The 12,953-nt window shown below is 33.6% G+C and overlaps 2 protein-coding genes across 3 annotated transcripts in view; one reads left to right on the top strand and one right to left on the bottom strand.

Annotated features, from left to right (window-relative positions):
* The first annotated feature begins 2,541 nt into the window (after window positions 1–2,541).
* Window positions 2,542–11,279, top strand: LOC132944796 (uncharacterized). The gene is made up of 3 exons (XM_061014305.1): window positions 2,542–2,826; window positions 5,871–6,329; window positions 10,754–11,279. The coding sequence occupies exons 1-3, from the start codon at window positions 2,542–2,544 to the stop codon at window positions 10,961–10,963; spliced, it is 954 nt and encodes a 317-aa protein (XP_060870288.1). The 3' UTR covers window positions 10,964–11,279.
* Window positions 11,280–11,843: 564 nt separating this feature from the next.
* Window positions 11,844–12,953, bottom strand: part of LOC132945798 (DNA-directed RNA polymerases I, II, and III subunit RPABC3) — a 69,935-nt gene continuing 68,825 nt past the window's right edge. For both annotated transcript variants that reach the window (XM_061015563.1, XM_061015564.1), the window contains exon 4: window positions 11,844–12,073. In XM_061015563.1, coding sequence (XP_060871546.1) covers window positions 11,956–12,073 — 118 coding nt within the window. In that variant the 3' untranslated portion in view covers window positions 11,844–11,955. The remainder of the gene's footprint in view (window positions 12,074–12,953) is intronic.

Genomic DNA, 12,953 nt, shown 5'->3' with positions numbered 1-12,953 from the left:
CGAATGTGCGTTTAACATTATTTATCTTACCTACACCCAGCTATAGGCTATTGAAGGAAAAAGTCAAAAGACGTCATTTTGGCCGTTTGGCCATTTTTCAATTATTACTGCTATATCTTTTCGAAGAAAAAATATATATACCTTTATAGTATATGTACCTACCCAACTTAGAAGTTTTCATTATAGAAATATTTGATTTTTGTATTTTTTCTTATCTTAATATACCTATGAAAAATGAAAAAGCGTTTACAGACAATATAGAAATGAAACATTTTTTTTTAATTTCCTGAAATGTAGTGATTTTTATCTTTGACTCGTTTTTTTGTTACTTGCGCCGTCTATTGTTCATATATGTTTCACACTTGTTTATTATATAATGTATAGGTATATCTTTGCGCATCCATCGGGTTGCTGTTATATGCTGCAGGGCAGCAAAAACTGAAAAAAATAATATCCTACACGTCTTGTGATTGGACAAAGGTTGCTAAGTTAATGTTGTCTTGCTGTTGATATTAATTTAAAATGGTCTTCATAATAGTTGAATATTTGATTTGCACTAGTTGTATACCTAATACCTTATACCTATTATACACTGTACGCATAATATTTTAGAAAAGAAAACCAAAACTGATATTATGTACCTATTATGATTTATAATTTACGATATTATAGTTACGTCTACGTGATATTAATAAAATATAAAAATAAAATGCGTACCAAAATAACGTATACGTTAACCACTGTCGCGTAACTTGATCGTAACTTTTGTGAATACATTTGTCGTCTGTAACAAACGACATATTTTTGTACTTTGCAATTAGCAGCTTTTTTGCTTATGCGAGAAGAAGCCTTTTTAACATTTTAACCCAGCCCACGTGTTACTGTTGCGTGTTATTAATGATTTTTGAACTATAGAATACGTGTGTATAATTATAATATAGAACCAGCCGTTCAATTTTTTTTTATCCAATCCAACCTTTGTGACATAAGCTCTGCCGCCGTATAATATATATATATATGTACAAGCGAAACGCACGGGGACGAGGTATAAACAATTGTATGTAGTTAAAGGCACACGTTGAAGGGCTCTCGTGCTGCAAGCCACGAGATTGCACCACGCGATTCGAGTGCGATTCGAGTTCAGGTCTTCATCGATTATCGGATATATAGTGAAAAATGTCGGCTAAATACCACATATTATATTATACAATTTTCGTTACGCATATTAGCTACGGGCAAAGTATAGAAAACTGGGAATTTTATTAATTGTTGGGCAGCGTATAATATTATGATGCCCAATGCAGGTAGGCAATGTAAAATAATTACCAGTTATCACATACAATATACATGATACACACGACCCAGGCATTTAATACAATATGATCCGACCACGTCATGATGTATTTAGCGCGCAATTTATATATAACACAACGTTATAATTGAGACATTTGAGTGTTATTTATTATTTATAGATACATATTATATTAAGAAATAAAAAATTTGTAAGTAATTGGGTACCTAGTAGGTTTTATATTGAATTAATAGGTATTCATATTTAATTTAAATTTATTTTAAAAATCATTTTTTATATTTTGTTATTATTTATTGCCACACGGAATACGGTTTACTAGACGTTTTGCGTTTCGGAGAATTTTAAAACATTTTAGATAATGTTTTTGGGCCGTTAGGACTACCTTTGATAATATTTATTACCTTGATAGTTGATAACATTATAGTATTCAAAAAATAGACGACCACGACACTATTATATCGTGTATAATAATTAATAAGTAATAAACTAAAATATGAAATCAAACACGAATTATTGCAGTTCAATAGCTTTTCAAATCTGGTACAATTCCACTACATATTAGTTTTTTTTGCACTAATACCTATAATAGTAATTTAGTATAAAATAATATTTTTTAAAAGTTCATTATATTCAATATTGTCCCCAATAAATCGGTCATTCTATTAATTTCCCGGGTTTTCTGTTAAAAAGTTCGGGTAAATGGTAATATAGAAAATGTTTAACCAACCTAATTCATATATTGCCCAAAAATACCCAGATTTTCCACAATGCTTTGAACTTGTACACACCAGATACACGGCAAACATAGACTTATAAGTTATAATATATATATACTGATATCTGAAGATCAAACTACAAAACCGTATTCAAAACTATCAAAACACTGCTCCTCATCCATATAATATTATGCTCGTAATATTATGATGTTACTTCGGTATGAATCGCGTTCGAGCCGAGCGGACGACTGCGATAAATTATTTTTTACATTTACCATAGCGACCGTTTTCTTACCACGGCCGCGATTGTTCGATACAGCAACTTACTATATTATTATATTGTGTGCTGGGTGTAATAACAATAATGACGATGGCTATGATGATAATAATAACAATATCATAATTTCGCAGTCGGCCGTCTCGTGACCCATATAATTATTTGTCGTGGCGCCGCGCCGCCGCTGTCTTTGAGATACCAAAAACCAAATCACAGTACAGGTACATATAGATGACATGTCACGACGACGCTGTACCGACGACGACATTGTCGACGGCCTGTTGGGCGCCGCGGGCCGCCTTTGCGAAGAACCGCGCTTACGGGCCCTGTGCGTGGACGCTCGGCGGGCGTTCCTCCGGCAACCCATGCTGCTGCGGCTGCGGGCCCCTATCAAAGTGGTCGGCGACTTACACGGCCAGTTCGGTGATCTGCTTCGGGTGTTCGAAGTGGCCGGCCGGCCGCCGGCCGCCGACTTCCTGTTCCTGGGCGATTTCGTAGACCGCGGCCCTCAGTCCGTCGAAGTATGAGAACACGTCATATTATAATAACAATATTGTACATTTTATAAAATACTAACCGTATTAATACCCGACTTCTCCGGGGGTGGGGGGGGGGGGGCGGTGAATAATAATAAACAAACATAAATCGCGACGCATACGGTGGTGTGTCACGGTTTAAGTTGTAAACTTTTATAAAGATATCTTTAACATTAACTATATATCAGTTATCACTAAGATTTTAGACGTTTTAGTATATTATCTTAATTTTACGGGAAAATCGTCATCGGTTTACCTCGCTTAGTGAACTTTGTAGGTAATTCGATCGAGCACGTCCGTGCAAGCATTACCTTTTGTTGAACAGTTTTGAAATAAATATTATTATTTTTTTATTTAAAAAATAACCAATAGTGATGCAAGGTGGCGGACTGGCAGGTCTATAAACATTTTTGTTTATAAATTGTATTTCTGTAACCAATGGGCAACCATAAAAATGATCAAAATACATTATTCGATATAGAAGCCACACTCCGATTCTCAAGGAATCTATTGATCCAACTTTTATTAAAATAGGACCAGTGATTTCTGAGATTAGAGTGTTCAAACATGCGCCTTTATAATAATATTAGTACCTATAGATAATACGACAAGTGATCCGTTTGAATGTAATAGTTATAAACTTTTAACTTATAGTAAAACTGTTATACTAAAACTCCAAAGGTGGGTTCACACCTCGTCGTGTCGTGTGATTCCGTATTTTTATGTTTACACCAAAATGCAATATCGATGATATGAATATTGTACCTGATGATAACATAATATTATTTTATTTTAGTTATCACTTTTCCGCACATAATTGTAACCACACGGTCAAAAGTTGAATATATTCAACTATGCGGTATCATTTGGTAACTGTGGTAACCGTGGTTATTTTACACGACACGGTGTAGTCTGTGTAGCTTAAGACTATATTATTATCAACTCATTGAGCTTTTCAAACGGGCTCGTATAAATATTTAAAACCGATAAAATTATAGTTTAACAACTTAATATAGATTATTTAGGCCTTGTAGCCTGCCCTCCTGCAAGTACCTCCTTACACTTCGATATGTATATATATTTGTTGAAAATGTCAAAATGTCTGAACAGTTTATAGGTAATAATCATACTGCTGCAGCCCGATGGGGCGTGGGGAAAACCTGGGCGCTAGTTGTCACAGTTTAAACGGGCGTAACCGTTTTCCGCCAAAATGACCCTATGATCATCTCCTATATGACCTCGCCCATTATCACCATAACCTTTTTCCGCCAAAGGTTATACTCCGATTTCCACAAAAAAAAATTAATAAATTATTCAAGATATTTTAGAGAACCCTTAATATCAGTTATATCCCGCCATATTATTATTATTATATAAATAGTTCAAGACAAATAATAAATGAAGAATACCTACATTTAAAAACACATTCATAGGCATTTAACTGGGTTCGAGCTTATTAAATAAATATCTTCTTCATATAGTAAATATTCAATGTGTTAATAGTAGACGGGAAGTGAGCTATTTTAGTCGCAGGCCGCATTTAGTATGCTGTTTATACCTATTTTTCGTTTAATTTTAATGCATATTTTAATATGATAAATATGTGTTGTCTGTAACACAAGAAAAAATTATTATTTTCTCTGTGTTAATGTACATGGGAAAACACTTATATACGAACACAAATGCCATCCCTTTTTGATGTTATTATAACATTGTGACAAGTAAGAACCCGCGTGACAACTAACCCCGGTCTCTCCTACACGGTGCCATGACTTCATTTCAGTTTTAATTGGAGGGGCTCGGGAGGAGAAACCTTTTTTAAAAGCCCATATTACAAAAGAATATACGATCGCAAGCTGTTTTCCGCTAACAGTTTTATCTCACCACAATTCCTATCTAACATAATGATTTTAATATTTCGGGTAGGCAAAATAGTCTTAAGGGGATTCGATACCGTGATTTCCTGTTTTTGTCTAACATTCCAATTGATCTATTGAAGCGATAAGAATTCTGAAAACAGATTTGAATTTGTCGTCAAGTCTACTTGAAATTGACTTTCCCACATGTTTGATATTTTGATAATATTATCCCTCAAATTCCTAAAAATGTCATATTAAAAAAGAGTATTTAAAAATTGTCGTATTTTAATTTTTGGAGAAGTTAAAACCAAAAAATCTAAAATGTGGGGAAGTTGATTTCAAGTAGATTGAATGACAAATTCAAATCTGTTTTTAGAATTCTTATTGCTTCATTAAATGAATTGGTATGTTTGGCAAAAAACCAGTCTAAAATCCTATGTCGCGTGTATGTTATACAAAAACAGAAAATCACGGTATCGAATCCCCTTAATAGCCAAACTTTATTTCAAAACACGATAGAAGCTTACTTAACACTTATATTAATGTGGTATTGTGGTGCCTTGCTCATTTTAGATTTTTTCAGAAAGTTCGAACAAATTAAAATACAATACTAAACACAACTGCTAAAATGTTACTGAAAAATATTGAATAATATTAAGATAAGAATTTATCAGTGCCTTCATAATATATTATTACATTTCCTCATAATTATAAAAATAGGCATATGTTAGACGTCGGGTGGCTTATAAAATATCAGAAAGCTAAAAATGTACCTTCCCACTAAATTCCACCACTGCATAACAATATAATATAGATTATCAGGTTATCTATTATATATTTAAATAGTAGTTATTGCAGCGTATTACTTATCAGTTACCTGTTATAGATTTAGTTTTATTTAGTCAACGATGGCCATTAGATTTTGTAGGGGATTACGGTTGGTTTAGGAACACTACGTGTATGCGGGGCGAGGATTCGCCACTAAAAACCCGGGTGGTCACCCATCTGGGAACTATAACGGCGTCGGCCGGTGCTTGACCTCAGAAAACGTTAGTGACTGAGACAAACCACCTAGCCAGACCACGCACCTATATTTATTTATTATTTATTATTATATTATATTTGTATGAAATAAAATCAAACATAATACACATTAAATGCGTCGCGAAGGTGATCACTCTACTGCTGGCGCTCAAGACTCGGTACCCGGAAAACGTTCACCTGCTCCGAGGGAACCACGAGTGCCGTACCGTGAACGTCCGGTACGGGTTCTACGGCGAGTGCCGGTCCCGGTACGGCCTGCTCACGGGCGCACGGCTGTGGCGAGCGTTCAACCGGACGTTCGACTGCATGCCTGTGGCCGCGGTCATCGGCGGTCTAATATTCTGCACGCACGGCGGCCTCAGCCCGGATCTGCACCACATGGCTCAGATCGACCGGATCCGGAGGCCCGCCACGGTGCCCAGGCGCGGTGTGCTGTGCGACCTGCTGTGGTCCGATCCGGCCACGGGCCCGATCCAAGGCTGGCGCAAGAACGTTCGCCGGAACGTGTCGTACGTGTTCGGCGCCGACCGGGTGGCCGATTTCCTGTCCAGATTCCGGTTCCAGTTGGTGGTCAGGGCTCATCAGGTACTAGCTATATCGGGCCCGGTGTACTCGACTCGTGTATTCGACGAATGCTCGTCATGATAAGTATTGGAACAGAGTTGGCGCTTGTACGATTAGGTATTCGTGTATATTCGTAAAATACACGAGTCATGGGAACCTAGCTTTACACTGCAGCTTGTATGCATGGTATACTTATATACTATATTCATAAATATATTCACCCGGACACCCGGTGTCTGGTTACTGCATCGTCTTGGTTATAGGTTGCGGGGGTGTCAAGTTAGAATCCCCGATGATAAATTTTTTCTACAATCTTGAGTAACTAAGTAATATTTTTGTAAATTCCTAAGCTGTACTAAAAAGAGTCAAGTTTATTATAATTGTATGTATTTTATGGTTTTCTTACGATATTAGGTAAGTTTACTAAAAAAAAAAAAATTAAATACCTATACTCTGTTCAACGAGAGAACGCACGGTGCACCGACCGAAACTGGTTCCCCCACGCAACATCCCGCCATAGAAGAACCGGTTTCGATAGCAGTGTGACGCGGGGGGATGCGCAGAATCTGTACGTTGAACAGAGTATACCTACCGTTAAATATTTTAAAACAGATTTGACGTACCTAAACATAAAATATATAATATAGGATGTGAATAGGTATGGAAATATTATCTATATAATATTGGCCAAGATGGCAAGATATAGTATATTATTAATAAACATAAGATTATGCTTCTATTAGTTCTAAGAATTGAATTAGTTATACTCTGTGTTATTAAAAAAACCGTTTTTATTTATATAATATTTCGTTCAGTACGTCATTGTTTTATATCGTGTATACTTATTATACTATGTATATTGTATATGTTATAATTATTACATTTTTTACTTTATTTTTTTGGACTACTTATCCCGCTTTGATGGAAATAAATAATAAAGTTGATGGGCGGGTACGGAGAGTCGAGTACCTACGAACACGAAGCGGACATCCGATCAGTATTCGCATCAAACATAAAATTATATTTTTTATTTATGACGAACATTTACCACCCTTGATCTTATCCTCTACGGCTCTACGCATTTACTATTTTATTTTAATAGTCCGGAAACGAATTTTTCAATCCTATACATCTATACCTACATAATATATTTATATATTATATACCTAAACATATATAAATGTCTATAGAATATACTATATGTTTAAATGCAGGGCCAGTTATATTGTTGTCCTCTGTTTTGGTCACTCGGGCGTTCGTTACGAGATTGTATTATCATTATTATTATATCTTCGTTGTTGGTACACAGCCCAACTATGCTAATGTTTTAATGTTTATAATGATATAGAATTGTTTGCTTATAATTTGGCAGTGGTTACAGATGTGTAAGGTCCAAGTATTGAGGTAGTTTCAAAGAACTTTATTCCAATTTCATCAAAATCTCTACGCTTAATGAATTTGTTTTATTTTTTATTTCGACCACGAACATTTATATTTTTTATTATTCCCTGCATATACCGTGTGCACAGTGTTTTGCTAGAGTTATAAAGGTCTAAATAATGCATTCATATACCAACTAAGTATATTTTATTAGTACCGTCTCTGCAGGGATTATATAAGTAAATAAATAAGTTCATTATGGGGCTTAGTACCGAACTACCGACCACGAGCTATATACACTAGGTTTATTATTATTTAACATTTGACACAGTGAATTCAAAATTCAAAACAAAGTAGTTTTATGCATATCACGCGTATGTAAATTAAAACGATTTTGTTTATTATGTAGTGCCATAATGAAGGTGTCTAATTTATAATTGTTATTTATGAGTATTTAATTGAAACAATGGTTATTTGTTATAACTCAGTCGTGTCTTTATTATTGGCTCTATGTCTAATAGTTATAAGCCAATAATAAAGTTATAATACTTATCCTTTAGAAAAAAAAATCAAGCTAAAAGAAAAATAATAATAAATAAGAATTATTTTCGAATAGGACTAGTCTAAAATAATTCTTACGTAGCTTATAAATGTATAGGTATTATAAATCATTTTCCAAGGAAAAGTTTCACATATAATATAAGTTTAATAATAATAGGAAACAAATTACGTTGAATCTTTAAGTTTTTAGATAGGTCAACAAGGATTATCTGCAAATCGTTATGCCCCATATAACAGTTTCCCACCTGGTTCGTGGGTATATTAATATCAACGCTTCAAGCTAAAATAGTTTATCCAAGTGGAATGTAAGTATAGATTGGTATAACCGAATTTTTGCTTGGAATTTTCGTAGGTACATTACAAATTGCTTTTAGAAATACTAGGTTACGTTTGTTAAGATGAATTAAGGTATAGGTAAGTTCAGAAATTACAAAAGTTTCAGTGGCTACTTAAATCATATTATTATCTAAGTGAACTGCAGCTGTTATTATTAAATATTATCATATATTAATTATAATTTATTAATGTGTCATAATATTATACGTAATTTATGGTAATATAATATTATATAATAATTTATTATATGTATGTTTAGCGTGTAACCTTGTGAAGAAATCTTGTAGAACAAGTTCAATTTATCAGTATAAAATATTTATTATTCATACATTTTACGAAAGTGTCACTACTTTTTAAAAAAAAAAATATTATTCTATTTGCCAAGACAATATTAAAATTAGAAAGGACGTACGACGAACCTACCCAAACTCTGTTACTTCTTTGAGTAACGTAATAAAATAGTATTATGTATTATATTATAAGGCTATGTAGGTAATTTAGCAACTTATTACCTTTATTAGGTACAAAATGTGCAACTTTAACTCCCTAATTAAAATCTTTGTACACCGTTACAGCGTTCACATTAAACAAGTTAATATTATATTATTAGTAAACTAATTAACATTATATTGCCAGACTGTCAGTGTATATTAGATGTCCTAATTACATCAACTGTTTAGGATTATTTTATTTAAAAACATAATTTATCGTGATAAACCTTTAGGTATCTATATAGGCATCATATATTAGGAGGGTATGTTGTATGTATATGTATATGTATTAGGTATACAGATTACGATAGAGTTGTGTTTTTTAAATAATAAGACTGCGTACCTAGCATGTAAATTAGTTTTTAAACAATATTACGTTTTGCAGAATAGGGTGGATAAATAGGGTGTTTATTTTATTACTTAAAATGAATTATTATTTAGTCCAAGACTGTATGACGTGTAACCGTTATCAAAAAGTGTATGTAGGTACTTAATTTTCGGTCAACCTATTGTAGTATTATTAAAGTTAAAATGCTATTATACTACCTATATTTTATATTGTAAGGGTAAATGATATAGGTTACTGCGCTTTCTGTCCACAACCTTTCATATTGATCAATTTAACAGGTTTAATTGTTGGTTCAATAAAGCATACTTTATATAACATAATATGTATTTATTTATTTTATTTGAATACGAATACAGAATACCTATATATGTTTCTATAAGCAATGCAGTCCAATCTACGGCATGATTAGTATAGATAGTCGTAGCCCATAGATATGCAGCAAATATGCTTAAACGAAGACAGTTGTAATCGGACCGTACTGCTATAGTTGTATAATATATTTTTCCGATTCGTGCGACATTGAACCTAAAATGTAGGTTATGAAAACGAGTGATCACGAGTTTAAATTTCTTATATAATATTTATTATACGATACTAATATTCAATTGTAGGTGGAATATATTTATAGGTACTTACTACTCACTTGATTTACTATACGCTAATCAATTACCATAATATGTTATGCATTCATACTGCATTATGTGCTGGCGATCTGCAATCAAACGCAAGCGTCTGGTATAAGGATGTGAGCTCGGTAAATTTACCGGTTAAGCGTAAATTTACTTAAATTTTACCGTTCATAAAATCGAGTGACCCCTTATTTTTAATATTTTTACTCGTGTATTAACTTTTATTTAGGTATAGCCAGAGAAGTCTATACGATATAGTATACGACTATAATTGCAGACACTGTGTATTTTAGAGTATAGTCGTATAACAGCCGTATATAGGATTAGTCAATAGTCTAGTGTAGATAGTAAAATTGAAAAAAAATATTCATCCAACAATTTTTTTGAAAAACTTTGCCAATTTACCAAATTTTACGTAAACTTACCGAACAATTTTTAACCGGTAAAATCCACATCTTTAGTTTGGCTCTATTTCTGTGCGAAATACTAAAACGAAGACGTGCAAAGCGTATGAAAAGCATTTAAAATTCCTAAAAATGTTTTGCCATTTCCTGCCTTTGTCCACTTTAGTTAGTCTTACGTATAGTGTGTCACTGCAGAAAAAGATTGCCGAACGATTTTTTATTTTTTTATTTGTGTTTAAAATTGTTATAATCATATCATAATGAATGTATCACGTATTACGTGTCCTGCACACAGTGCGTGGAGGGAGGTTACCAATTTTTCGCGGGCCGCAAGCTGGTGACCGTGTTCAGCGCACCCGATTACAATGGATACGGTTTGCCGGGCGCCGTCATGTCTGTGAACAAACACGTAGAGTGCAGTTTCCAGCTGATACCGGTTGCAGGAGCAGCGCAGAACAAACGTTGGATTGCAGGACGGAGGACGGCCAGCAAAATACCAAAATAATCCCGTTGAACTTGAAGTGCGAAGGCGATTTTTTTAAGATGTTCATATTATATAGCACGCTAACCAGCATGAGATATCAGAATCCTTAATTTTTAAATTTTTTACAGCAGGTGAACACTGCAAGATATATCACGCGTGATATCGAAAACTACGAAAGAAAGAAAATTAATATATTTTTTAGAAAATCTAATAAACTTTTTAACATACATTGTCGCTTGCTGCATATAATAATATGTACATCGGAATCCTAATTAAAAGGATTTTCGTTATTATTAAATCCATAATATACTATCGTGCAGCGCGGAAAAAGGACGGCACTCCAATGATCGTCCATTGTATATTTTAAAAGCTCTACGCTGAGTGGTTTGGCGTGAGTCTGATCATCTCCGCCGGCTGGGGTGCTAAGCGCATGACTATCGACCCTGCCTAGAGCCACACGTTTGAGAGTTTTATTATAATATGTACATTGTATACCTATATGTAGGAAAGTATGCAGCCAAAGTCATGAAATATGACAGAAATGAGATGCACCACTATATTTATAATGTTTTGCAAGATATTCCAAATTATTTGGAAAAACTGGAGTGAAAACGGCGATTGTTTTTTGCATAAATAAAGCTGCAGGCAATTAAACGAATTGCAGCAGTTATTGTAGATATCGTTAAATCGATTAACGGCACAATAGGTAGAGGGATTATATTTTGCAATCTATTATCAATTATAAAACTGGATGTAATTAACATTCCTGTCATTACTTACCGCATGACATCAACAGACACATCTAGATAGGAGGTATATTTATCATGCATACGATAAGGGTACCGTCAACACATTTCAATGAAATGGTATTTAAAAAAAATAATAAAAATAATAAGACAAATATTATCATAATACATATTTGTAATGTTTATATTTTAATTGTATAAAAATGTATACAGTTTATCTTTGCAAACTAATTACAGCCCCCCTCTTCCCCCTAACTGTAAATAACTTTAAAAAGCTAATTTCTTCATCAGCAGGTAAACGCATTGGTCCACTTCGAATCCGTGTAAATTGTTTGGGTCACCCAGCAGTCGCATCAATAATCCACCGAATGATACATAAGCGGCACTAAAATATAAAATTACAAAATTAAAAAGAGAACAAATTTATTATCATGTTATATTAAAAAAAATGTCAAATAAGCGTTACTACATTATATAGGAATGAATTAATGTAATATAATATTATGCGTAGAACGTATTGTAAATAAAATCAAGAGGGGTAAGGAGTTCATCGATATTTTTATAGTTTCTCTTCTTATACAATCGTACCTATATAATTTTTATGCAGCCAGCCATTAAATTAACTCGTATCATAGGTATAGGATTATGCAGGGAGTTACGCGTTTGTTTCGTTTTGTAATTGATTGCAGCCAATGAGAGATGATAATTATATTATTCTACACTACTTTTTATAGAATTCAGTGAATACAGTTTGTCGGCAATAATGAGAGGAACAGTATCGCAATAAAACGTACGAAAACCTTCGAGTACAGATTATACCTACTACAGAAAGTCCCGCAGTAAACCGGAGAGTCCGGATATACTAGTTTTTTTTTTTAGGTTTTTCACCTACGTTCGTTCGTACATTGGGTATGTCACTGTCATAATTCACATAAAACAGAATATTTTCAATATTATAAAGTTTATATTTATCATTATCACAAAGTAACAAGAGGGACGCAAAAAAAATCACCGTAACACCCGTCGAGTTATTTTGCGTTTAAAAAAAAATAAATGATTTTATATTTATGTTTTATTTTTCACTCTTATCACGGCGACTGTGACACTATGACTTTGAATGACTGTGGAGCTTTATTATCTGCGAGCTAGTTTCAAATTTAAATGAAAAACACACTATAATATTATGTATTTCCTCTTTCAGAAAAATAAACTTACGTATTTTCATTAAAGTAAAATTTACTTTTATACCGCCCTCTAGGGAAATA

The sequence above is a fragment of the Metopolophium dirhodum genome, chromosome 5 (genome assembly GCF_019925205.1).
Source record: "Metopolophium dirhodum isolate CAU chromosome 5, ASM1992520v1, whole genome shotgun sequence".
In the NCBI taxonomy this organism is placed as follows: Eukaryota; Metazoa; Arthropoda; class Insecta; order Hemiptera; family Aphididae; genus Metopolophium; species Metopolophium dirhodum.
Note: the sequence above shows the minus strand (reverse complement) of the source record. Positions and strands in the feature narration are given on the sequence as shown.

What these genes read in the sequence shown, in the direction of transcription:
- LOC132944796 (XM_061014305.1), top strand. Translation starts at nt 2,542, where the DNA reads ATGTCACGACGACGCTGTACCGACGACGACATTGTCGACGGCCTGTTG. An exon ending in GCGGCCCTCAGTCCGTCGAA is followed by an intron (nt 2,827 to 5,870) that starts GTATGAGAACAC and finishes TGCGTCGCGAAG; the next exon opens with GTGATCACTCTACTGCTGGC. An exon ending in TGGTGGTCAGGGCTCATCAG is followed by an intron (nt 6,330 to 10,753) that starts GTACTAGCTATA and finishes TCCTGCACACAG; the next exon opens with TGCGTGGAGGGAGGTTACCA.